This window comes from Papaver somniferum, chromosome 9 (assembly GCF_003573695.1).
Source record: "Papaver somniferum cultivar HN1 chromosome 9, ASM357369v1, whole genome shotgun sequence".
Classification (NCBI taxonomy): Eukaryota; Viridiplantae; Streptophyta; class Magnoliopsida; order Ranunculales; family Papaveraceae; genus Papaver; species Papaver somniferum.
The window spans coordinates 146491840-146518501 of NC_039366.1; the positions used below are offsets into that span (position 1 = coordinate 146491840).

The 26662-nt window shown below is 38.3% G+C and overlaps 4 protein-coding genes across 6 annotated transcripts; 3 read left to right on the forward strand and 1 right to left on the reverse strand.

Moving 5' to 3' along the window:
- The first annotated feature begins 2736 nt into the window (after window positions 1-2736).
- On the forward strand, window positions 2737-7422 carry LOC113309734 (pre-mRNA-splicing factor SYF1-like). Its single transcript, XM_026558244.1, has 6 exons — window positions 2737-4219; window positions 4866-5050; window positions 5142-5312; window positions 5838-6038; window positions 6123-6374; window positions 6561-7422. Exons 1-6 carry the CDS (start codon window positions 2737-2739, stop codon window positions 7011-7013), a joined length of 2745 nt encoding a protein of 914 aa, XP_026414029.1. The 3' UTR covers window positions 7014-7422.
- A 281-nt stretch (window positions 7423-7703) lies between these two features.
- LOC113308287 lies at window positions 7704-8417 on the reverse strand. Its single transcript, XM_026556773.1, has 2 exons — window positions 8222-8417; window positions 7704-8122 (listed from the first exon to the last, which is right to left on the reverse strand). The coding sequence occupies exons 1-2, from the start codon at window positions 8344-8346 to the stop codon at window positions 7816-7818; spliced, it is 432 nt and encodes a 143-aa protein (XP_026412558.1). The 5' UTR covers window positions 8347-8417; the 3' UTR covers window positions 7704-7815.
- Window positions 8418-8621: 204 nt separating this feature from the next.
- LOC113310894 lies at window positions 8622-11784 on the forward strand. Of its 2 annotated transcripts, none has more exons than XM_026559713.1 (7): window positions 8622-8789; window positions 8906-9268; window positions 9493-9635; window positions 9897-9992; window positions 10263-10519; window positions 10684-10904; window positions 10995-11784. In XM_026559713.1, exons 2-7 carry the CDS (start codon window positions 8924-8926, stop codon window positions 11370-11372), a joined length of 1440 nt encoding a protein of 479 aa, XP_026415498.1. In that variant the 5' UTR covers window positions 8622-8789; window positions 8906-8923; the 3' UTR covers window positions 11373-11784. The 2 variants fall into 2 exon arrangements, with proteins under 2 accessions (XP_026415498.1, XP_026415497.1); XM_026559712.1 differs by having other exon boundaries at window positions 8893-9268; window positions 10995-11403.
- Window positions 11785-21899: 10115 nt separating this feature from the next.
- Window positions 21900-26455, forward strand: LOC113310109 (AF4/FMR2 family member 4-like). 2 transcript variants are annotated; one of them, XM_026558679.1, is made up of 5 exons: window positions 21900-22127; window positions 22577-22793; window positions 23982-25332; window positions 25539-25802; window positions 26069-26455. In XM_026558679.1, the coding sequence occupies exons 1-4, from the start codon at window positions 22042-22044 to the stop codon at window positions 25679-25681; spliced, it is 1797 nt and encodes a 598-aa protein (XP_026414464.1). In that variant the 5' UTR covers window positions 21900-22041; the 3' UTR covers window positions 25682-25802; window positions 26069-26455. The 2 variants fall into 2 exon arrangements, with proteins under 2 accessions (XP_026414464.1, XP_026414466.1); XM_026558681.1 differs by lacking the exon at window positions 25539-25802.
- Window positions 26456-26662: the final 207 nt, after the last annotated feature.

Sequence of the window (26662 nt, forward strand, 5' to 3'; positions counted from 1 at the left end):
GTTCGCGGACTTAAGTTAATCGGTTGAGTTTTCCAAACTCAACAGAAATTCTAGGGATGAGAACTTCCGCCAGTTCGCGGACTTAGCACACAAACGAGTATTTGGAAAATCCCAGCAGAAATTCTCGGTCGAGAACTTCCAACAGTTCGCGGACTGAGTCTGCAAACTAGGTTCGCGGACTTGGCAAGCTAATTCCACAATCCTCCTGATTTCTCTTGATCAACAAAGTTCGAAAACTTCGGTTCAAGGAATACATGGTTATGTAATCTAAACTCTTATTTCAATCATTGAGACATTCTCAGAGGACGCTATGTAGTCGTTATTCACAGACCGATTCACGTCAGAGCAATTCTCAAAGTGATTGAAACTTTTCATGACTTTCGTCACTAGGTGAAGATAAACTTGATCAAAGCGAAACGCTTTACCAACACACGATTTCGAGATATAACATAAGCAATGAATGCTCAGCTCGAAATGTCAAATGTGTATGATTTAGTCTATATAGCATACGACTTTTGTCTCATAAGAATTAGGAGATATAAGAGATAGACTTTTGAGTGATAGATAAGTTCAAGTGTCCACATACCTTTTTGTTGATGAAGTTCCACGGTTCCTTGTATAGATCTTCGTCGTTGTCTGATGAATCGCTATGAAGTCCTTGAGCTCAACTGCACTTTTCTATCCTAGTCCGAGACTTAGCTATGTAGGCTAGAAATCAAGACTTATAGTTTTGATCACTAACATTGAAAAACATGCTTGAGATAGAAACGCATGCGAGGTTGACCGAGCTATGATCTAACACAGCCTATACAATCGAAAGTAATTATTAATATTTTCTACTGAATGCAATACGACCCCAAAATTATTTCAGTTTCAACATTTTACAATCGGAAGTATATCACATTATATTCTCTTCCGAATATATACTGTCCGCAAAATGGGATTTTGCCTAAATCACAATCTATGAGAATTTTTCAAAATATATATTCGGTAGTAAGGGGACCTCCGATTACTGTGTCTCTACATCAACATATTAGGAAGTCAAAAAATTATCTAACCTACCGATTATATCCATTTTGTTCACAAGAAGATATGACCAACCATATTCGGAAGTTAGACTATAAATCCATCTTCCGAATACAGTCTATGTTCTTGAGAAATGAAGAAAACGACTATATTCGGAAGTTAATAAGCATGCATGTCTCCCGATTCTGGGTAAATAACCAAAAACCATAGAATTTTTTTCATCGATTCATCGAATTAAAGCGATATAAACCTAAAAAATGATAGAATCTTTACCTAATTGGGGCCATTTGAAGTTGCCGGAGTGTTTGACTATTAGATTCACCACCACCAATTACATCTGCGGCTGCATCTTCTTCGCGTTCTTCGTTAGTTTCAGAAACAATTTGTTTCTTTGTTGCTGCAATTCCAATTTTTGGATCGACACCGTGAGCAACGTTTTTAGTTTGAGCTCTTTGGGGTTCATTAGTTATACCCATCGTTTTATAAAAGAATCGTCGATGTTTGATTTGGTGATTCGCGATGACTATGATGTTTTGATTTGAAGAACGAGGGAAAAGAAAATTTTCCTCCACAATCGGGAGTAAGTGAGAAGAGGAAGAAGAAGGGTTGAAATGAGTTTGATTAGGTTTTATTACTGGAAGGGCAAATATGTAACTTCAAAATATTATAGAGTATCCCTTAGCTAGTGCCCTTGGATGGGTATAAATTGTTGCCCCCTCACTCCTTTTGAGTGGCCCCCAAAAATGCCAGGCTCTTAAGATGTGGCGAGAAGTAAATTTCAAGATACTTTGGTACCACAAGAATATACTGTAATCTCTCCTCTCTCGCTCCTTCTTCTTCTTCAACAACAAAATCATCAAGAAAAACCGTTTTCTGCTCAGATCTAGTCCATTTTGGGCTGGATTTGAGCAGATTTCTTCACTATTTCTTGTTTTCTAGGTTAGTTAGTAGTTATAGCTTAATTTTTATTATGTTTTCTTCTTATCTACACTATTATGGTGGTTTTATCTACTCTTTTGAGGTTTATTTTCGCTTTAATGGAGGTTCTTGGTTATTGGGTTGGCTTTCAAGATCGATAGTGATGCTCTCCAACGACGAAATCTTCATCTTCATCGGTGATTTCTTTGACGACGGAAGTTCCATCACTGGTTTCAAGAGAATTGAGCAAATCACGCCTATTTTGGAAGCATATCTTTCTAAAGAAGAAAAACAAACTAAATGGTTGGATTTTAATTCCGCGAAAAACCATTCTTCCTCTGATTTAATCGGATCTTATTCATACTTGTATCTGTCTTATTCCGGTAATCCTTCTCTTTCTCTTGTCGGATTTCTCGGTATTGTACTTGTACGGTATGTTCTTGTTACTTTGTATTCTCTTATTTTCGATCTTAAGCTCATCGTAACCTTCAATTTCCATCAATGAAAAAGTTCCTTATTTATTAAAAAAAAAAAAAGAAAAAAAAATGTGGCGAGAAAATTGGATGGGCCACATATTCCTACGAAGTGGCCCGTAGCTGTTCCGCAAATTAGGATTCTCTAGTGAGGGTAGCATGGTAAATTTGAACTACTGCCAGTAGTTTGTTTTCGAATGCAAGTGGTGCGGAAATAAACCCACCAGTATAATTTCACCGTCTTTCTTCTTCCTAGTTCCAAAACTAGGGTTTCAAAAATCATTCGACTTTCACCACCCTCATCAACCCCATCAGCTCAATGTCGATCCCTCTGGAGTTATATCCGAGCCAAGATGATCTCCTCTACGAAGAAGAAATTCTCAGAAATCCCTTCAGTCTAAAGCTATGGTGGAGATATCTAATTGCTCGCAATGAATCTCCCTTCAAAAAAAGGTCAGTAATTTATGAACGAGCTTTAAAAGCTTTACCTGGTAGTTACAAACTCTGGTATGCTTATCTAAGAGAACGATTAGAGATAGTACGAAATCTTCCTGTAACGCATTCTCAGTATGAGAGTTTGAACAATACATTCGAAAGAGCTTTAGTTACTATGCATAAGATGCCAAAGATTTGGGTAATGTATTTGCAAACCCTAACTGAACAGAAACTAGTAACCCGTACTCGTAGAACTTTTGATAGAGCATTATGTGCATTACCAGTGACCCAACATGATAGAATTTGGGGACCTTATCTGTATTTTGTGAGTCAGAGAGGGATTCCGATTGAGACTTCACTTAGGGTTTATAGGAGGTATTTGAAATTCGATCCGACTCATATTGAAGATTTTATTGAGTTTTTGGTGAATTCTGAGTTATGGCAAGAAGCTGCTGAAAGATTAGCTGGGGTTTTGAATGATGATAGGTTTTATAGTATTAAAGGGAAGACGAAACATCAGTTGTGGCTTGAATTGTGTAATTTGCTTACTAGTCATGCAACAGAGGTGTCAGGTTTGAAAGTTGATGCAATTATTAGAGGTGGGATTAGGAAGTTTACTGATGAGGTTGGTAAGTTGTGGACATCTTTGGCGGATTATTATATTCGTAGAGGGTTGTTTGAGAAGGCGAGGGATGTATTTGAGGAGGGAATGACCACCGTGGTAACCGTTAGAGATTTCAGTGTGATTTTTGATGGGTATTCTCGATTTGAAGAGAGTGTACTTGCTGCGCATATGGAGTCATTAGATATTGGTGATGAAGAAGAAAATAATCAGGATAAGGAAGAGAAAGATGAACGTTTTGATACTAAAGTTTCATTAGCTAAGTTTACATACAAGACTCTTCATGGGTTTTGGTGTAATGATGATAATGATGTTGATTTGAGGTTAGCTCGACTAGAACATCTTATGGATAGAAGGCCTGAGCTTGCTAACAGTGTTCTTCTGCGGCAAAATCCTCATAATGTTGAACAATGGCATAGAAGGGTTAAGCTCTTCGAGGGTAATCCGACAAAGCAAATACTGACGTTCACAGAAGCTGTAAGAACTGTGGATCCCATGAAAGCTGTTGGTAAGCCTCACACTCTATGGATTTCTTTCGCCAAGCTGTATGTAGAGCACAACGATATTGCAAATGCAAGAGTGATCTTTGATAAGGCAGTGCAAGTTAATTACAAAACGGTAGATAATCTCGCCAGTGTTTGGTGTGAATGGGCCGAAATGGAACTGAAGCACAAAAACTTGGAAGGAGCTCGGGAGCTAATGAGACGTGCAACAGCAGAGCCTTCAGTGGAGGTTAAACGGAGAGGTAACCATCATATTACATGCTTAAGCGCTTTTGGTTCTTCTGCTATATACTTTTGGCAAATTGGTATTTATGTAGTTCAGTTTTTTTTTTTGACATTCTCTAAGAGCTATAGCTGCTGAGCTGCAATCCTTTTTAATAAGACCTCATAATGGATGGATTTTCTAGCTTTTCCTATTCACCTATTTTTTATCTACAATATTTTTAGAGCATGGGTGTGACCATGTGAGTCGGATGAAAAATCTTCTTAAACATGGGTTTTGTAAACAAAGCTGGAACATTGTGTGTTTACGATACACATTCTGGTAAACTTGGAACTAGCATCATTTGACATTTCAAATGAATCACAAAGGTGGACAATTCAAACTGTTGTGTTATTTAATTGCCTGTTGATGTTGACTAAATTTTCCTTCTATAAAATAAACTAGCTAACCTTTTATGTATGAAAGAAAATTCAGTTGGTAATGGCTTATGCAGTGGTATAGCTCTGTTTTTGTCTCCATTTTCTTTTGCACGATTATGGTTGAGTTTCTCGTTGCATCTCATATGGTTGAACAATTGCATGTGTGAAATGCATGCATTATCATATGTAGGATGTTCCTCTCTAGGTGATAATATGTACTAATTTTTAACTGTTTTGTTTTCGCAGTTGCTGCTGATGGTAATGAACCAGTGCAGATGAAGTTGCATAAATCCGTGAGGTTGTGGACCTTGTATGTGGATCTAGAGGAGGGTTTGGGAACTCTGGAGTCCACCCGTGCAGTGTATGAGCGGATACTCGATTTGAAAATAGCTACACCACAAATTATAATAAATTATGCAAGTTTATTGGAGGTATGTGATTTATAAATAATTAGCTGCTATATTCTTTGTTTTTCCTTAATGTTTTAACTAACAACCAAAATTGATTTTCTGACTTCTGCAGGAGCATAGATACTTCGAGGATGCGTTTAAAGTTTATGAAAGAGGAGTCAAGATATTTAAATATCCACACGTTAAGGATATTTGGGTCACATATCTCTCCAAATTTGTCAAACGATACGGAAAATCAAAGTTGGAAAGGGCAAGGGAGTTGTTTGAGCATGCAGTTGAAATGGTATGTGGCAGTAACACCCCCCATCATTGTGTCATAGTCTATTTGGTTTCGTCTTTTCTGCTCTACTTGCTAGTATCCTGTTTTCTGGTATTAAAGTTTACATTTTATCCTTTTTTAAATTTGTTTCTTTATGCGAATCTTGAAAGCATGTGGTAAATTGTTTTTAGGGGAGAGATTTTCTTTTGTCGGAGACCTTTATCACGTGTTTTAAGAAAAAAATCATTTTAATACTTATCTCTGATTCCTGAATACGTGGTAATCTCATCTATTGGATTTGGAGGAGACTGCTTTCCAAATTCCTGAATTCTTATTTGATTTGCGGCAATCCACATATCTTAATATTTATTTCATTGAATGGTTTGTTTTTCCAAAGTTTCTCTTTTCTTTTGAGAGTCTATGGATAAGTTACCAGTGTAAGTCAATAAGTGTCCATTTTTCCCGCACTGGCATTCCTGCCAGTTGGTTCTCTGTTCTTAATTCTGTATGCGTGGAAACTAATTACTTAGTTTTGTTCTCTTTTTTTAGGCCCCTGCTGATAATGCGAAGCCACTGTATTTGCAATATGCAAAACTAGAAGAGGAACACGGTCTTGCTAAGCACGCGATGAAAGTCTATGACCAAGCAGCAAAAGCTTTACCTGACAAGGAGAAGCTGCAAATGTATGAGATTTACATAGCCCGCGCCGCAGAGTTTTTTGGTGTTCCTAAAACAAGGGAGATATATGAGGTTGGTTGTTTTCCTTGTAGAACTTCAGCTACACAAAATTCATCATATATGTTTCTCTCATTTGGTTAAACTTGCAATTTGCAGCAAGCGATAGAATCTGGGTTGCCAAGTGAAGATGTCAAGACTATGTGCATGAAATATGCAGACCTTGAGAAGAGTTTAGGAGAAATTGATCGCGCTCGTGCTATATACATTTTCTCATCACAGTTTGCTGATCCACGATCAGACAATGATTTCTGGAGTAGATGGCATGATTTTGAGGTGCAGCACGGGAATGAGGATACATTCAGAGAAATGCTTCGAATAAAGAGGAGTGTTTCTGCTAGTTACAGCCAGGTTAGTACTTCATCTACATTGATGAAATAATATTGAATGGTTGCATGTCTTGTGGCTCCTATCATTCATATGTTGGTTTTGGTGGCACACATCTTGGCGTTGTTTCTTTTCTTTCGATGTTGGTCTATCTATTGTTTCTCCAGTTTTGTGTACTCAAGTCTTCTGACTTTCATCTTCCACCTGCAGACTCATTTCATTCTCCCAGAGAATTTAATGCAGAAGGATTCAAGGTTGAACCTTGAGGAAACTGTGGACACACTCAAACGTGCTGGAGTCCCCGAAGATGAAATGGCTAACCTTGAGAGGCAGTTAGCACCTGCAGCTCAAGATAACAGTACTAGAAGACTGGGTTTTGTAAGTGCAGGAGTTGAATCACAATCTGGTGTCATCCGTACACCAGATGGTGGGAGGAAGGTTGTTGCAGACCAGGATGCGATTGAATTACCTGAAGATGATGATGATGATGAGGAGGGCGATAAAGAAGTTGAAATCGCACAAAGAGATGTCCCTGCTGCGGTGTTCGGGGATTTGGCACAGAAGGTAGCAGAGGAGGTGGGTGAAGATGGGGATGCCAGAAAGAGGGAGAGTGACAGCAAACTTGGCGCCCTTGAAAGAATGAAGAGGCACAAGAAGGGGTAGGTTTCTCCGTCTTGTCTCTAGTTTTCTGGAGCATGAGCGACTACCCAGTCCTGTTATTCAAAAGTTTCCTACCCAGTCCTGTTATTCAAAAGTTTCCGGAGCACCCAGTCCTGTTATTCAAAAGTTTCCAGAGCACCGAGTGACTGCCCAGTTCTGTTATTTTCTTTTGAACTATTGCTTCCATATTGAGCAGAAAATGTATGTACATAAACGTGGAAGTATGTGTTGTACATCAAGGTTTGCCTCAGGCCTCAGCCTTTGACAATTTTGACAATTTTATAAGTTTTGTACCGGTAACTAGCCAAGGGTTTCCCTTGTTGCAAAAGTTGTTCATCTTTGATCCAGTCCACTTCGATCCTTTTCCAAGGGCCGTTCATGTGGAGTCCCAAGTGTGTATTAAAGTTACCCAGAACACCTTTTAACTATGAGCGATTCAGAGGGTACAAAGGTCGTCACTCCTGTTTTTTTATTTTCCTACTTTTTTTAATCAAATGAAACCTCTGAAATAGACCAGTTTTATGGCTCCAAAATTGCTCGCAAATTTTGTCTTTTGAGATAAGGGAAACCAACTCTTTGGAAAATCCTACTAGCTTCCTTGTCAATCCACTTGATTTTCAAAAAAAAAGAAAAAATTGCGCATACTCAGTTTGGAATCTCCATTAGGACAATGAGAAGATTCATTCACCGACGACAAAACAAAGACAGCTTAATTATTTGTTGCCACTAATCATTTCTTGATACTAGTGCGATCATATCAGATCAGAAATACAGATAGAGAAAGAAAATTAGAGCTAGTTTTAAATTAAGAAGATGGTGGTGTTGGGTTGTTCCTAACATGACTCCCTATCCGAACAACAATTCCATCAATATCACGAACATATCCAACTTTTTGTCCCCAAACTTTCTCTTCAGGCTCATGAACTGGTATTGCCCCATTCTCTACTGCTCTCTTAAAAGCAGCATCCACATCTTCATAAGCAAAACACACCTCAACAGCCTCCCTTTTCTGTGCCTTTGTGTCCTGAACTTCTCCCGTTAAATCATCTGTCTCGTGCTGATGCTTTGGTGTAAACGCTATCGTAGTCTGCCCACTCTCCAATTCTCCCCATCTAAATAATTTCCACAAATTGTAACCATCAAATTAACACCCAATCACATACTCAAAAAAGAATTATTCTCAAACGAAATCCAAAGTTAGAAAGTTTTACCTGTGAGATTCATCCAACCGGCGGACATTATAACCAAAAGCGTTTGCATAAAAAGATACTGATTTTGCTACGTCTTTCACATATACAACTGTGTATGCAAATGCTGGACTCAGTTTCGAACTCATTTTTTTTTTCCTTAGTTCTGATGATTTTGAAATTTCTATTCTTCGATCTAAATTTTGTTGAATACTCGATCAAATAAAATAGTTCGTGTTTGAAATTGATCAAATCAGTTAAAGACAGTTCGGGATACGTGGATTTCATGCATTTCCTTGGACATGCCACCTGTATAAACATTAGCACACGTGTCTTCATGTCTGAACCGACCCGACTCGACTCGACTCGTTTCCGATATGAGCTGCAAGGCACGTAAGTGTGCCGTGAGTACGTAACTCGATGATTTGCTTCGTGTTCAACTTTTTTGTGGTTTAGTTGTCCGAGTGATTTTCTGACGAGGAAAAAAGTGAAATGAGATTTTCTCTTCAGATCATAATTCCAAACAATCAGCTGCATAGAGAAACCCTAATTTCATGATAAGAAACCCTTACTCTATTTGGATCCACTCCAGGTAAACAAAATTAGATTTTTCTATCAAATTCATAATGTAATTTTTTCTTATTCTGATTCCCAATTAAAACTCTTCCAAATTCGTTTTAGATTCGTATTTACAGTTTGTGAATTTAGGTTTAATTATTGGAAAAAATGGGAGACTCTTCAAGTATTTCATCTTCTACCAAGAAATTACAAGTGCCAGGCAGTTCTTCTTCTTCGAGTAAAAGGTATTCAGGAAAATCTTTAGTTGCATCTGTTCCGAAGAGATTGAAGCGTATACCTTTGCTGAATAATGGTGGGTTAAGAAAGGAATATGCTGGTCAAATTGCTATCTTTCTATTAAAAGTTGCTGGTCTTGAGGTGATTAGAAGGGTGTCAAAGGCTAAGTGTCCATTTGCTTGGCGTGGTATACAGGCGCTTCAGCTTCTTTGTTATCCTCCTTTAAAGTGGATAGAGAGATGGGCTCCTTTTAAGGGGTTGGTTATGGGAATGCAGGTTTGGTTTCTCTGGTTGCCTTCTTGACATGACATTGTTAGATTTACTAAGATACGACCTAGATTACACTTCAACATGTGGTTATCATTTGATCAACATTTAGCTTACTCGACATTTCCGCCTATAGTATGTGGAGTAAGGACATGATTCCACAATGTCACACTGATTTTTTTGAAGGATTTGGTATCTAATTGTGTTAGTACTCTTCTTTTTTGTCTGTGTAGAATTTGTCAAAGCCATTATTTTTCCTATCAATTGCAACAACTTTCTGTGATCAGTCGGAGTATTTTGAAGAGGAAAATGATGACTCCGATGACTCTCAACCCTATCCAGAGTCATCCGATACACCAGCAACCGAGGATACTAGGTATTATAATAAATGGAGTTTTGTTGGTGTATAACTTGAATTGTACATGAAACCTTTTAGACTTGTACTTTTGTAGAGGTTATTGTATATTCGTTGTTGAATGTGCGAGTGGGTATATGTTTCGAGGCCATGGCTACAAGTTTTTCTTTTCTCCCATTTCATTTATTTTCATTTCTTCTTCTCTTATATTTTAAAAAACACTGTATTCATATTTCATTTCAATCCTGACGGTCTTGAATGTTTATCACATTTGTGTGCCAGCATTTGTGATGAAACTCCTAGAGGTCAAGAAACTGAAAGTTGGTTGCTTCAATTGCACATGGAGCTTGAGAAGCAGGAGATTACTTTACCAGAAAGGTGATTTGCTTTTCTGAGCTTTAATGTGTCTGCTATAGACCACCGTTTTTTACGTGATGATTTTTCTAAAGCTTTATTGTTTGTTTTATGCTTCATGTACATGTCATTGCTTTCATACTTGAGATCATAATCATAGTGAATGATAATCTAGTTGTAATTTGATTGGTTTCTTTTACCACTGAAAGAGAATTCTTTCTTTTTATTTTATTTTGACGTCAATAAAACCATTAAGGGGTTTAGTATGTGACGAATAAGAGTTAATGGCTGCAGGTTCAATGAGGATGAGCTTCATAGATTCTATGCTGCAGCTAATGGTAATATGTCATGCTTGATTCTAGCGATCAAGAAGACTCTTCGTTGGAGGGAGACATATAAAATCCTTTCATTAGAAGAACTTGAAATGTGGTCACGCTTGGTGTACTGGCATGGATATGATATGAAGCTCCGACCTTGTCTTATTGTTCGTCTGGGACTCGCTTGTTCCAGCTTAGCATCTTCAGATCGGCCTCGATTTGCTCAAGCAATTGGTATGCACTCTGCAGATTTCCTGTTTTTACAAAAATTTGCTTTCTCACAGTCCAGAGCTACTTATTTTCCCAAAATGGTAGATAATAAAATCTGGTGATTTACAAACCACTTGATTAGTTTAGCCCAGGAAGATCCTTCAATGTGGAATTGATTTCCTTTTCAGTATCTCAAATTGAACATGGAGTCCTGCACTTGATCAACTTAGAAGATCGGCAAATTACGGTGATATTGGATTGTGAAGGCTTATCTCCATTCAAGTTTCCCATGCAAATGATGAGATCTTGTTCTACCCTCATGCAAGATCACTACCCTAATCGTCTTGGCTGTTTGTTTGTGATACGGCTTCCTCCTGTGATTCGAGTGATCTCCCAGACCTTCATTCAGGTAAAAGTCCTTACTCTTCATCCATACATCTCCAGCTCCATATTTTAGGAGTCATGCAGTTCCGACAGCTACATGTATTACTACCTACAGGTTCTAAAATCAGCGACCCGAAAGAAGTTGAGGTTTGAAGGTGATATGTACAAAAAAGTTCTTTTGGAGTACCTCCAAAACGTCCCATCATATCTTGGTGGACAATGTACGTGTCCCAAGTGTTCAAACCATCATAATTACGATTCCTGGGCCACTCGTCGGATGGAAGATTCTGGAATGGTCGTCGCTGACGGAAATTTCGCAAGTGACGAGTCTCTGTCCTTAGCTGGGGATCATGCTTACTATGCCGATGTTCACCTCAATGACACTAGCTGTGAGCAAGTATTAAGGACAGCTATTATTGTTCTCCTCATGCTGTGGATTTTTGTATGTTTTCTAGCTGGGATGTACGACTCCGACAGTGTCCTCCCTCTCTGAAATGACGCAAAAATATCCACTGAAAACCTAATCTGTTTCGCTTCTCTGTCATTCATTCCTTTATATTAGTACCAGGGAAAAATTCTCTTTTTGTCTACTATCAATGGCAGTAATCTTCTGGTCATTCCTTTGGCCCCAAAAATCTTATATCATCTTATGTACAGTTAGAAAGTTCTCTAATGAAAAGGCTCCATAATAGTAGATTAAAGAAGTGTGTCTAATGCTTAATGAATGTTTTAGTGCAGTCAGGTGTCTATAATCATTGTCTGCATTTATTGCTTTCTGTTATGTAAACTGTCATCAGCTGGTGTAACAGAATGCCAGCTCATGACAGCCTGTCTCTGTACGGATTCCTATATAAATAATGACTCGATCATCATTTCAATCAATGATCAGATTGTAATTCTAATCTGTGATATTATTCTTCAATACCATTTCTCTATGGTGTCGGAGCCGATGAGGGCCTGATAACCTTTTCTTTTTTTCATCACGTTTCCGCCATTAAAATTCTTCTTTTATTTTTTCTTTAGATTCTTCTCAATTTCTTCTTTCTGTTGATCTTGATTCATCATGGAATCAAACATTTCTAAAATTTCTTTAAACACAATTGCAAACATTGTTTACCACAAACTTCAAGATCATAATTGCATCACCTGGAAATCTTTATTACTTCCATTATTCAAGAAATTCAATGTCTTAGGTCTCATAAATGGATCTATTCCTTGCCCTAATAAGTACATCTATGTTCGAGCTAGAGGAGTTCCTGAAGATACAATCAATCCAGATTTCGTTCACTGGAATGATGAAGATCAAACTCTCCTTCTCTGGATTCAGTCTACCATCTCAGATAGTGTTCTACTCTATGTAGCTGGTCCAACTGCATCGTTCGATAAGTGGAAAGCTATTGAAGAAAGATTTGCCACTACATCAGCTACTCATATCATCCAACTTCGCACCAAACTGTCCAATCTCAAACAAGGTAATACTCTTGTTATTAACTATCTGAGTGAAATCAAGAAAATCACAGACTCTCTTGCTGCTGCTGGATCTCCAGTTCATGGTAGTGAAATTCTTGTTTGCGTTCTCAATGGATTAAATTCAAGCTTCGATTCGTTTTCTACCTCAATCCGAGTTCGTAATCCACCAGTTACTATAGGAGAATTACATAATCTGCTAACTAGTGAGGAGATAGTCTTACAAGAAAGATCCAAATTGTTTGTTCACCCTGATGAATCTAAAGCGTTTGCTGCTTTTAGACCAAATAAACCATTCTTTCAACCTTATCGCAACTATCCTCCACCAAATTCATACTATCATCCAAGATCTCCTTCTTCTTTTAGACCTCCATCACCATCTCCTATGTCATTCTCATCATCAACTTCTTCAACTTCTGCTTTTCCAATGAAGCCTCCTTTCAACCATAACTCTCAAGCTTCATCTTCTAATTCATCCAGATATTCTAAGCCAATTGTGTGTCAAATTTGTTTCAAGGCTGGTCACTCAGCAATTGAGTGTAATCAAAGGATGAACTTTTCATATCAAGGAAGGCCAATTCCCCAAAATCTTCATACTATGATGGCTACAGCTGATATTTTGGGTGAAAATCCATGATATGCTGATTCTGGTGCAACAAATCATATCACAACTGATGCTTCAGATCTCACAGATTTTCATTCCTACAATGGCAATGAACAAATCTCCACAGCTAGTGGTGAAGGTATGAAAATCAATAATGTTGGTAATTCTTCTAAATTTTTACTACATAATTCTGTTTCATTACCTGGTATTCTACACGTTCCTTCTGCTTCCCACAAGTTACTCTCAGTACATAAGTTTACTACTGACAATAAATGTAGTATAACTTTTGAGGGTGACCACTTTTATGTGAAGGATCTCAACTTTGGAAAGAGAATTTTCCAAGGGCAGAGTGAAGGTGGTTTATATCCAGTGCCATTGCTATCATCCACAACCTCAACACCTCATGGTATAACTTCTTCATCATCATGTACTGCTTCTACAAGCTATTCTGCTTATTCAGCTACTTCAGTATCTTCTAGCTTACTTCACATGCGCTTTGGTCATCCATCTTTTCAGTCTCTTCAAAGAATAAGTCACAGTCTCAATGTTGACATTCATAAGAGTCATGTGTTTTGTAATCATTGAAGTTTAGGAAGATCTCATAAACTACCTTTTGTTATATCTACTTCTGTTTCTACCAAACCACTCCAGCTTTTACATATGGACCTATGGGGTCCTAGTCCTGTTATGTCCAATAGTGGTTTTACTTACTATTGTAACATCATTGATGATTATGACAAATATTGTTGGATCTTTCCATTAATGAGAAAATCAGATTTTGCAACTGTCTTTCATGATTTCAAATTACAAGTTGAAAATGCCTTTAATCTCAGCATTAAGGCAATTAGATCAGATGGAGGAGGTGAATTTATCAACACAACACTTGGAACTTTATTAGTGAACATTGGTATTCTACATCAATACACTTGCCCACACACCCCTGAGCAGAATGCTGTGGCTGAATCTAAACACAAACATCTAGTTGGTCTTGGCAGAGCATTACTAATTCAAGTAAACCTGGATGACTCTTTTTGGGTTGATGCATTTCAGACAACAAATTACTTGATCAACAGATTGCCTACTACTTCTATTTCCTTCTTATCTCCATATGAGAAGCTTTATGGTGCAGCTCCAAACTACAACAGTCTCAAAGTATTTGGCTGTGTTTGTTACCCTTGGTTGAAGTCATATACTCATCATAAATTAGAATCTAGAAGCAAACTTTGTATTTTTCTTGGATATTCTTCTTCTCATAAGGGTTATATATGCTTTGATCCTTATTCTAGAAAGGTCTACATATCTAGGCATGTTACTTTTGATGAGTCTCATTTTCCAGCCATGGCCTGCAAATTGTTCAAAGTCACCAACACCAACACTACTTCTCATTTGTTTCATTCAGATGCTATACTTACCTCAACACCAGTGGATACTCCTACTTCAACAAGTGTTATTGATGCTCCTTCAGTGTTTCATCCTTCAGATACCACTTCAAGTGCTTCCATTTCTCCAGCTACTACTCATACTTCACAGACTGTGCCAGTTATTGAAGCTACTTCTTCAGCTACTCATATTATCTCTAGCACATTGCCAATTGATATTACCACACCAGAGACAGTGTCAACTACTGATATTACTTCTTCCACAGCTCCTCTAACTTCCACTGTTGTTGACAATGCTCATCAGATGATAACTAGAGGTAAAAGAGATATAAGAAAGCCAAAAACTTATTTTACATCTAAGCATGCTATTTCTTCTGCTCTCATGGTGCATGTTACTCCTTCTATTCATACATCTTACACTCAAGCCTGTAAAATTCCTAAATGGCTCACAGCTATGGAGAAAGAACATAAAGCTCTCCAAGATGTAAATACTTGGTCTTATGTTCTTCCTTCTCCTAGCATGAATATAGTTGGTTGTAAATTAGTTTTTAAGACGAAACATAATCCAAATGGATCTCTTGAGAGGCACAAGGCTCGACTAGTTGCTAAGGGCTACAATCAACATGAGGGAATTGACTATACTGAGACCTTCAGTCCTGTAGCCAAGCCAACCACTATCAGATTACTTCTTTAAATTGTTGTTCATAAAGATTGGATGGTCAAGCAACTTGATGTAAGTAACGCTTTCCTTCATGTAGATCTTCAAGAAGATGTTTATATGGCACAACCACCTGGTTTTGTGGATAAAACCAAGCCTCATCATGTTTGCAAACTCAACAAATCCATTTATGGTCTTAAGCAATTACCAAGAGCATGGTATGCTAAGCTTATGGATTTTTTACTTGCTCTGGGTTTTCAACCATCTCTAGCAGATACCTCATTATTTACTCATAACTGTGGCTCTCAGATTACAACTGTTCTCATCTATGTTGATGATATTATCGTTACTGGATCTTCTTCAACATTCTGCAATGAAGTTATTGCTACTCTTAGTCAGCAATTTCCAATCAAAGATCTAGGAGCCATTCACTATTTTCTTGGTGTTGAAGTGAAGAGAAATAATTCTGCAATGCATCTTTCACAAGCAAAGTATGTTCTTGATCTCCTAAAGAAGTTTAACATGTTGGATGCCAAACCTTGCACCACCCCAGATATTGCTGATACTAAAATGAGTAAACATGAAGGTACTCCTCTCACTGAAGCTGAAACTACCGACTATAGGTATTTGGTTGGTGCTCTTCAGTATGTCACTTGGACCAGGCCTGAGATTTGTTATGTCGTGAATCAGGTCTGCCAGCATATGAGTACTCCCACATCTGTTCATCTTATTGCAGCCAAACACATCTTAAGATATCTTAAACATACAACAGGTTATGGTGTTATACTTCAGAAAGGTCTTACAACTTTATCTTCATTCTCAAACTCTGACTGGGCAGGAAATACAGATGATAGAAAGTCCACATGCAGCTGTTGTGTGTTCTTTGGATCAAAACCCATCTCTTGGTCCTCCAAAAAGCAAGCAACAGTGGCTCGGAGCTCTACTGAAGCTGAATATCGCTCTTTATCTCATACTGTAGCAGAGGTTCTTTGGGTTTGTCAGCTTCTAAAAGATCTTAGCATATTTCTTCCAACTTCTCCTACTATGGGTTATGATAACAAAAGCTCAATTGCCCTTGCTTCTAATCCTGTTCTGCACAACAAAATGAAACATGTTGCCATCGATTTTCACTTCATTCGCGCGCTCATTCAGTCCAAGACTTTACATATTGTTTATATCTCGATAGATCTCTTGGTGGCTGATATTTTTACTAAGGGCCTTGCGTGCCATCGATTTGATTTTCTACGCAACAAGTTAAGTGTTCACTATCCTTCCATACTCAACTTGAGGGGGCTAGTAGATTAAAGAAGCGTGTCCAGTGCTTAATGAATGTTTTAGTGCAGTCAGGTGTCTATAATCATTGTCTGCATTTATTGCTTTCTGTTATGTAAACTGTCATCTGCTGATGTAACAAAATGCCAACTCATGACAGCCTGTCTGTGTACGGATTCCTGTATAAATAGTGACTCGATCATCGCTTTAATCTTGATCAGATTGTAATTCTAATCTGTGATATTATTCTTCAATACCATTTGTCTACATAAGAGCTGGTGCTCGTGCTTTGCATTTGCGGTGTATTGCTAATTGCATTCGTGCAGCCCTGATAGATAGTGATGTATGGGTTTTGATGACCTATAATAAAGGTTACCTGTTTCCATTCAAGTCTCGTCCAATGTCTTACTCCCATTCTCCCACCCTCATTTAAGGATTTCATCTATAAAAATTGGACGTTTATGGACTCGTACTCCTACTCTGAGACCACTACTCGTAAGTCTTAAGTCTAAGGTCATGGTAAGCACATGTTTAGCGTCAGTAAATCAATGAATAAGAAATCAACAGTCGGCACTTGTGGTAGAAACTAGGGATGCACAAGGGGTAGGGTGGGTAGGATATGGCCTATTTCGCCACCCTACCCGCTGACTGGCGGGTAAGAAATTTTTTACCCGCCACCCTACCCGCCACTAGATGGGTAAGATCCTATCTGACCCATTAATCGGCAGGTCGGGTAGGATAGGGTGGCGGGTATAACTTTTTTTTTTTTTTTTAGTTTTCTATATTCTGGATTTTCCGGTTACTAGTTACTACCTTGACTGTGTATACAAAAAATGCTTCCCAAAAAACAAAAATGAAATCTTGCAACAACACAACAAATAAGAATCATCCTATCTAAATATGTACCCAATTGTACTGCCAATCTAACTAGGGAAAAATGAACAAACAAAAGCATCATGCCTTCACAATGGTTACACTTCCCCCATTTAATACCATCTTCATCAAAACTCATCGTAAAATGCCCACATACCCAAGATGTCCTCTTCCGCTTCTTACTTTCTCTGACCTCAAGTTGAGAAGATGGTGGAGGTGGAGGTGGAGGTGGCGGAGATGCAACAGTACTGGCCCTTCGTTGAACAAATTGAGATGCAGCTTGAGAGGGAATATGAGGTCTCGTTGACATCTCCTCTGTAATCTCAACCATGTTTGCTCACACTAAGCCTGCACACACTAAAACCAACAACATTAAATTTCATAGCTTTAATATGCAGTACAAGAAATTGCAAAAAAAAACCCAGGAATATAAATGCTAATTACAGAGCAAGGTGTAATTAAGGCGCATAAAACTAGTACTGTGAGGATTGATTTCCTAGTTATTACGTGGTCTTAATCCCATTAGCAGCACACCAAGTTTGTTACTCTTGACGTTTAATCTCTGATAACAGCCTTGAAAAGAGTTAAATTTACAAACTGCTTCTGCACTGTGAGACCTATATCCTAAATGAACTAGTGTCCTTGCATTTACCTCCTTCACATGCACAATATCACCAAAAGGATTGTCTACAGACAATTACTTACTCCAGCTTACATCAGAATACATTTACAGCTCTATGAATGATCCTATCTTGTAGATCCGAAGTTTCCTAATTTCTACAAAATTAACACATTCCAGAAAATCGACCTTTAAGTCTCCGTGGTAAATTAATTTACACACATACTGATGTGTTTTTGCTGGTTCCAGACACCCATGCGGGTACTGTGTCGAGAACCTATATATCTAAATTCAACACTTAGACCTTGTGTTCCCATCATAACGCTTAGACTTCATGCATCTAATCATGGTACAGGGTACTTCATGGATAAATTACAACTTTTTCAAATAGCTCCCCTCCGGTGACTTACTCCAAAAAGATAAAAATCTTTGTCTTGCTTCCCATCACCTAAACCAAGAGAATATATCATTTACAAAGATGACAAAAAATAAAAATTAAAGTAAAATAGAGACAACCTTGCAACATAGTTTTGGTCATGAAGAAGAAGTATAAACGATTGAGTCAAGATTCAGTATGTCCCAAGTTTTGCCCTATGGCACAATTGGGTCGAATCAGGATCCAAGCATGTTGAACATTTACAAAAATTTCCAATTTAAAGTGCAAAAATAAGATACCTCGTACAACTGAATGATGTATCAGTGCTTACATCAGAATACATTTATAGCTCTATGAATGATCCTATCTTGTAGAGAGACTCACCCTGGGTTCAAAAGAGAACCCCCAACATTTGTTTGCAGGACCCGCTGAACTGACAGCAGACCCGTAATCCTAATTAAAAAGCATTCAGGAATATAAATGCTAATTACAAAGCAAGGTGTAAATTATAATGTCGCACATCAGTTCACCAAGGTCGACAATGGTTAGTATAAGAACAACCACATGGAAGAGTAAATGAATCCTTCTAAGCTTCCCGCCCCAGTCAAAATAACTGATATTTTGGATCTATTATAGCCACATAAACCATTGCATTGATGAATGGTAGGCTTTTAAAGGAGTAAGAAAATAAGACAAAGGATAAGGGGAGACAGAAAGGCCTACATGTTAAACTGCAAGTGCACAGTTGTCATTGTAGTGTGTATGTGCAAGAACAGGTCATCTCCACAGGGACTAGGGTGTATAGTTGAAGCTTTATGTTTTCCTAAGCTAGTTCTCTAAGTGCAAGGCAGTGAAGTAAATGTGACAGTGAAGTAGAATAAAGACAATGAAGCAAAGGTAACAGTGGCAGTTAACAGGAAACAAAGCCAAATAAACCAAGGCTGTTAGCCAAGGGCAGGGAGGAGATTGCAGCTGTGGCTAAGCTAAGGCTTAGAATCCACCTTGTGTCCTAGCTAAACAATGCAATTCTAGGTTTAAAAACTTAAGCATCCAACTAGAATGGGAAGAAAATCAGCTTGCTCACTGATTTGCCCCTAGCATTGACTGTCTTTTGAAAGCACAGTCAATCACAGGCATATCATAGCACCAACTTCTTCCCATTACTCAAGCAAAACAGGCCTTCCTAGCAATTCATCATTCAATAGTGCACTAAGGTTTCATCAAATCCCTAGCAAATGGAATTAAAACATCATGAACATAATTGACAGTGCAAAACAATTGAAAATATCACAAAACAGTTGAACTAAAAACAGGACAGTTGAGGAACTGGCTAGTCCAGTCCTCTTGGGTGAAGCTCTGGCTAGCCCAGGCATAACCCCTTTTCATGCACATCACAACTCTATTTATAATTACACCCAATTCTCAAAATACCTAATTTACAAAATTAGGGTTTATCCCAAAAAAAATCCAAAACAGTGAATTTAGGGTTTCGAATTCACCTAATTTGATGGGTCAAATCTTACCCACAACGTCGACCCAATCTTCCTCTGACTTCACTGCTTCATTCCCACGCTTCAATTTCTTCTCTAGCTTCACCTAATTCATCAATCTCTAACCTAGGGTTTCAGAGATAGGAAAGGTGCGAGATTGATGAAGTAGGAGGCTAGAAAGATGGGGGAAATGATGGGTTTCGCTTTTAGGGTGGAATAGAGTGGTTTGGTGGTGTCAGAGAATGGTGGTGGTGAAGGCAGAGCAGGTGGAGAAGGTGGGGGTGGTCTGCAACAGGCATGGAGGGGGAGAGGTCGATGGAAGAAGGAGAAGGGGGTGTTTGGTAGGGGTATATGGCTCGGATGTTAGGGTGTTGGGCAGTTTCAGCGAGTGAAGATGTTATGCGATCCGGGCCGTAGGATGAGAAGATGGTAGGTAGATCTGACGGCGATTCAGAGGCAGGCGAGGAGCGACCGTCGGATGAAGAGATACAATGAAACGAACGACATTTGATGGAGTTAGGTACTGTAGTGTGAAGCAGATATATCAAACTTTGATGAACAACAAGGGAGCGACCGTAAGATGTTTCTGAGAATAAATCTGACGGTTGAAATCCGAGACGGGTATGGATATAGGAAATGGATTTGGGTGAGGGTTTTGGGCCTTGGGTATGCCAAGCCCATATCTTCTTTAAGAAAAATTCTTCCTCTTCAAGCCCACTTCTAATTGATCCGGCTCTTGCAAACATCATTCTTCGCTTCCTCCTAGCGGGAGTCTTTGCCGTTCCTTTGCTCTTTTCGCACCGCTATTCATCCAAACTTTATTTATTACCTAAAAATGCAAAATTAATTAATAAAAATATTTATTCTTGAAAACAATGAAAATACAGAATATGGGATAAAATGTAGAATTAATGCACAAAAGATGAGTTAAATGCCAAGAAAAATATATAGAAATATGCACTTTTTAGCACTCATCAATGAACAAAATCCTTAATCAACAGAATGTGCTTTTCCAAGCCTTTCTAGCTGTATGCACATTTTCATCCATCGACCACTAAACCAAAACAACCTTACCCAAAGCAAAAGTCCGGATAATACTAGGCAGAAACATATAACACTTGCATTTTATCCATTAAAGGTTTTACAGCCAAGATTTGACAACCAGCGAGAGACACTGAACACAATTAGCTTAAGTAATTTTAACTATACAATAACTCAACTCAACATCACATATTTTGAGAATGGAATTGAAAAAAATCAAAAACTTGAACCAAAACCTAACATACTCATGGCTACTGCTTATCAAATCTCAAGATGGGTATGCACAGAATCACATAAATCAGTCATACCCTAATGAAAAAACAGTACTAGAAGAACAACAGAGGCAACACTAGGTCATTTCAAGAAAACAAAGAAACCCATAACTCATGTAAAAATAAGGAACCCTAATTTAATTTCCCTAAAACAAATTAAAAAAACATGCAATCATGGCCATTACGACCTACCCAAGTTATAAATTGAAAAAAATGAAATCAATCTACAACATATTGATCAAATAACTAACCAATTGAATTAAGGGCAAAAGAAATTTTTAAAAACAAAACCACTAAGGGAGATCCTTACCTCTCGCACCCAAAATTGACAAACCCCAAAGATAAAGTTTAGCTGTAAGCCTGAAACTCTTGTGTTTGGAGGTAAAAAGATACTCGATGGAAATGGTTACTTTAGATTTCTACTGATACATACGTTTTGATTTCGGTTAGGACGATGAATGAATTGTGACAGTGAGTTTCGATCTTGGATATGAGAGTGAGGTTCCTCTTCGATTTCTAACTTTGATTTCTAATTATTGAGAAACAAACTGGATTTTCAATCTAGGGTTCTTGAAGTTTCTGTGTAGAGAGGAGAAGTATGAAGAGATGAAACGAATTTAGTTTTTAGGTTGAGTTGATTAATAAAAAACCAACGGCAAAGATGATCAATAATAGAAAGATCAACGGCTACTAACGACTGTTAGATAAATAGGCGGGTAGGGTAGGATAATTTCGAGCTTTACCCGTCATCCTACCCATCTAACGGCGGTTAAGAAAATTTTTACCCGTTACCCTACCCGCCAAATAGTGGGTAGGATAGGATACGGTTAAAACACTGACGGGTAGGGTAGGATCGGCGGATATGGGCAGGGTATGTGCACCCCTGGTAGAAACCAGTGGGCAATGGTTTTACCCGGGAAAATAGGATAAGACGAGAGAGAGAGAGTATCGTGCGAAATGGGACTGGAAGAGAGAGAGTATCGTACAGTCTCATCTCATCAAATACTGATATTTTACTACTAGAGAGAAGTGCACTGATATTCACAATCTTTACAGACAAACTCCAAAGACTAGAGATTAGGGGGAAGACTGAAATCCATCCACAGTTTTCATGGCTAAAGCTGATGCAAGTGATTTCGAACTTGAGGCCAAGCGCAAAGAAGACTCTTCTTGGCATCCTTGCCAGGTTTTCTTCAGGTGATCTCTCAATGTCTTTCTTTTGATCTCTTCAGTTTTGTCTTTTTTACTTCATCTAAAAGTGTTTCTCATATTAGATTCATGTTCTGATGATGGCGATGATGATGATTCATCTGTGTTCTGTGTAAGAATGCAAATGAACCACTGGGTAGTAATGAGAGTTTTTAGAAATCCTTGCCTTCATGACGATGTTTTATTATCTGTATTTTGCGGGGTTTTAGTGCATTTTGCTATTTTTAAGTTGTTAATGAGATGAATTGTATTTTGAGTAAATCTTTTATGAAGAATCATTGACTCATTAATGACCCCCAAATTTTTTATTGTCCCTTATACTGAACTTCCTTTCTGAATCAAATTACTAAATTATATTACCGGGTATTTCTCAAATATGGCGATTTATATGTATGGGTTAATGAATTTACGAATGGTGATTACTTGTGTATAAATAGTGCGGATAGCTCTACTTCCTTCGGTCTTATTGTGAACTTTGGAAGCCAGTTTGAGGAGGAAGTTATATTTTCGGAGGAAGAGGCTTTAGCGCGTCTTCGTTTCCGTTCCAGTCCTCTTCAAGGTGATGATTGTGCTCATATTAAAGAAGGTGATCATGTTCTTGCTAGTCTGAAGACACAAAGTAAGAACCTCTTCTTTGATTGCGAGGTGGAGAAGGTATACTTCTTGCTAAATGTTTACTTGTAATCAACTTTTGGAATTTATTGTGCTTACATTGAAGTTTGAAGCTCATTTAAAAGCCCTTGATACCCCCAAGGGTGGCTCTAGCCCATACATTATCTAGGATGGAGATCGTTGTTAACTGTGACTTAAAACTTTCTTTTCAACAGTTGAAGGAAGGAACTTTAACATTGAAAATTAAGAAGAAATGATAAATTTGGTTGAGTTCTTAAGGTAGATTGGTGATCTGGGTGGGAGTGGGGCAAGTGTCCCAATCTTGTTGTGTTATGAGGTAGTTTGGTTATATGTACAACGTTCCTCCTTAGATTTAAGTAAACCGGGAAATCTAGTATAACAGCGGTTGCGTCTTTATATTTTGTTGTTCATTCTCTTAATATTTTGTCGACTTTTCATTTTACTTGTTTGATGAATTAGCACCTTTAACAAAGCTAGTTGTAGTTTTGTACACCTGTGTCCAGCTTACCCAACAGAGTAGTAGATTGAATCCTAAACAGAAGGGCTAACAGATTAGAGCATAAGAACAACAAAATCCTCTGCGTATTCAATCTCATTAACTTGCTTTCCCTAATGCTGAGGAAACCGGGTATCAAAGGTGTACCGAACTACCAATAGGCAGTAGCCTATTTGTCACCTATCTAGTAGAGGGGCCCATGAGAAGTAGTTTTTCGATTAAAAATTACTCCAAAATTAGATGTCATAATCAAATGCCCTACCTAACTTGGGTTCCTGGTTCCATGGGCGGAACTAGGAGTGGCTTGGAAAAAATTTATGCATTCTAGGGGTGGCTTGTAACAATTTCAACTGAGTTTGCATGGGAATTTGCCAAGTTACACTACCTATTTCAAAAAAAATTCAATGTTTGGGGGTGGCTTAAGCCAGCCCAACTCTGGCTGTAGATCCGCCACTGCCTGGTTCTGTCACACATTTCTGTGGTGAGTGACTTTTGATACTAGATTAGTAAAACATTACTAATGTGAGTATCTTTTTATTTAATTTTACGGCATTTATACATAGATCATTCTATTTTTCCCTCTGTGAAAATAAAATTGGATTGGTTCAAGGGCACTTACATTCCCTCTGTACAAAGCTTGAGGTTCAAGGACATTACATAGTTATTTCGTTTGATGATACTGTTATGGTAGTTTATTTTATTTTATTTCGCAGGTGAGCCGGAGGCACACAAAGAAAATCTACTGCAGATGTACTTTTCAGATCAAACGGCTTTGCACCGATTCACAGGATGGAACTGTGAGTGTCACATCTAACGCGATAATGAAAATCTCTACAACCAAACTTAGCCACCATTCAGCTGTTGCAACGTTCCTGAATTTTTTTAAAAGCCTAACCTGCTCAAATGTATCTTCACTTGTCACGTGTCCTGTTCCTGAGACCGACATACCCATAATGCTGGAAAAACAAATAGAAGATATCTTCAGATCAGTTCATGCACCTGTGGAAGGACTCATAGAAGCAAAAGGATGTCTACCTCGTGCCACTCTGGAGGAGTCCAATAGGGCCTATCTCAGTCCTCTAGGCGCTCGTGCCGCCTTAGCTTCATTGATGCAAGAACGACCAAGAAATTCAGATGTTCCTATCTGCCACGTGGAGTTGGAGCAAGAAGACTTAGTCGATGCATCTCAAAAGACTGCCAAGAACGAGGAGCACAGTAGGGGAGCAGTTTTGACTGTGACTCGTACTTTGAACTTTGATGTTGCACAGGAAGGGGCATCTAACAAAAAGAGGGCATCGATCAAAAGGAGAGCTTCCAAGAAGACTTCACAGACAGAAGAATCTGCTAATTTGCCAGTCACTCAGGAGAAGCCAATCCAGACTTGTAATGAGCCAGAAGATGAGAAATGTAATACTGCTTCTTCTGTGAAACACTTAAAAAGCTCAGCATCACGAAAAAATGTGAACCTTCCTGTAGGAGCTTCTAGGTCGACACGTTCTACCGCTCAGAAAGAAATCAAGAATTCAAATAACCACGTGGAGCTAAAAACTCCAACCAAAGATAAAAACCAGACGCTTGATGAACGACCAGAAGATAAGAAATCAGATACTGCTTGTGCTGAGAAACGCTTGACAAAATCTACAGCAGGGAAAAATGTGAACCGCTCAATGGAAACAACTAGGTTAACACGTTCCACAGTTCAGAGAGTAATCGAGAATTCAAATAATGATGTTGAGCTTAACCCCCCAGCAGAAGATATACACACTTTTCCGAGCCACATGACAAGGTTAACTCGTTCAGTTTCCCAAAAAGGAGGAAATTTGAAATTGAAAAAAGGGTTGGAGGAGAGGAAACAAGCTGAAGGTGGATCTTTGGTGATATTATTACCAGTACTCGATACTGGGTCACCCAAGAAGAGAGATCAAGTTTCAACATTGGGTAAGCAAACCAAGATGAAGATACCATTATCCTCTCCTGTTGGGTCTGATGTACAATCATCCCAGTCCCGAGAAAGCAATAAGAAGCAAAGAGTTGCTGACATATCCCCGAATATCGCAGGAAAAGGTAATTTTGTACAAACTAGAAACCGTCTCTTCTTTTATTAGGCCACAGCTATAGAGTTAGGTAGAAATGGCATACATAGAGTTAGGAAAAGGTAGAAACGGCATGTTAATTGGTTTCATCGAAATTACACTTAAGGTAATTGATTAGATGTTTTCGAAAGATGTTACGGGGATGGTCATATCTTCTACTTATTGTGTACCATTCAGTTACTCAAAAAGGAGGAAATTTGAAATTGGACAAGGGGTTGGAGGAGGGCAAGCTAGCTGAAGGTGGATCGTTGGTGATCTTATTACCAATATTTGATTCTGGGTCACCCAAGAAGAGTGATCAAGTTTCAACATTGGGTTAGCAAACCAAGATGAAGATGCCATTATCCTCTCCTGTTGAGTCCGATGTACAATCATCCCAGTCTCGAGAAAGCAATAAGAAGCGAAGAGTTACTGACATATCCCCGAACATCGCAAGAAAAGGTAAATTTGTAGAAACTAGAAACTTCTCTATTTTTGATTAGGCCATAGCTATAGAGGTATGTAGAAAGTTCATGTGTTGTACTCTTTAAATCATGTTAATTTCATCGAAATTACACTTTAGGTAATGGATTAGATGTTTTCGAAAAATGTTATGGAGATGGTCATGTCTTCTACTTATTGTGTACTGCTGTACTCTTTCAGTACTGCCTTAAGATTTTAGTGCTTTTTTGCCAAAATGGGGATTAACATTTGAATCGACATGACAGGTGCGGTTTCAGAGAGTAAAGGTCGTTCAGAGCCTGAGTTGCGCTTCTCACCCCGCCTTAAGTTCCTCTCACGCACAGGATCTTAGAAGCAGGCGTCTGGATGTAAAATGCTACCTTAAGTATAAAATTAGACGTAGTAGGAAGATATTGCCCGATGGGCTCCCAGGATTTGCTTCATCTTTTGGACTACATGTACAGGACCTCAAGTACGTAGGTTTTGAAGAACAAAGACAACAACCTTTTGATTTAGAGCTTAGAGATGAATATGTATGGGGCTCTATCGTTACTGTCAATTTTGTGGGAATGCAGACCATAATCATACAATTTATGTATTGAAATGATAATTAGCTCAGATATTATACTTCTGACCCTTTTGGGAGCAGGTTTCGTAAAAATGTCCAGTGTGCAGAACTAACAAGCAGTTTATCTTGGTTGATTAACTGTGTATTCATTTCTATGTTTATCTTGTCGGCCTATAGTAATTATGATGCTAACGAGTTTCAAAGTTTAAATTTAGGTTGCAGGTATTTAACCCAACAGCTTTATGACTGTACTAGGTGGTGATTGGTATATATAGAAATGATTTCAAATGTT

Coding starts and splice junctions, on each gene's coding strand:
- LOC113308287 (XM_026556773.1), bottom strand. CDS start 8,346: ATGAGTTCGAAACTGAGTCCAGCATTTGCATACACAGTTGTATATGTG. Junction 8,123..8,221: donor CGGTTGGATGAATCTCACAG/GTAAAACTTTCT, acceptor GAAATTATTTAG/ATGGGGAGAATTGGAGAGTG.
- LOC113309734 (XM_026558244.1), top strand. CDS start 2,737: ATGTCGATCCCTCTGGAGTTATATCCGAGCCAAGATGATCTCCTCTAC. Junction 4,220..4,865: donor AGTGGAGGTTAAACGGAGAG/GTAACCATCATA, acceptor TTGTTTTCGCAG/TTGCTGCTGATGGTAATGAA. Junction 5,051..5,141: donor ATTATGCAAGTTTATTGGAG/GTATGTGATTTA, acceptor TGACTTCTGCAG/GAGCATAGATACTTCGAGGA.
- LOC113310894 (XM_026559713.1), top strand. CDS start 8,924: ATGGGAGACTCTTCAAGTATTTCATCTTCTACCAAGAAATTACAAGTG. Junction 9,636..9,896: donor CCAGCAACCGAGGATACTAG/GTATTATAATAA, acceptor TTTGTGTGCCAG/CATTTGTGATGAAACTCCTA. Junction 10,905..10,994: donor TCTCCCAGACCTTCATTCAG/GTAAAAGTCCTT, acceptor TACTACCTACAG/GTTCTAAAATCAGCGACCCG.
- LOC113310109 (XM_026558679.1), top strand. CDS start 22,042: ATGGCTAAAGCTGATGCAAGTGATTTCGAACTTGAGGCCAAGCGCAAA. Junction 22,794..23,981: donor TTGATTGCGAGGTGGAGAAG/GTATACTTCTTG, acceptor TTTATTTCGCAG/GTGAGCCGGAGGCACACAAA. Junction 25,333..25,538: donor CCCGAATATCGCAGGAAAAG/GTAATTTTGTAC, acceptor TGTACCATTCAG/TTACTCAAAAAGGAGGAAAT.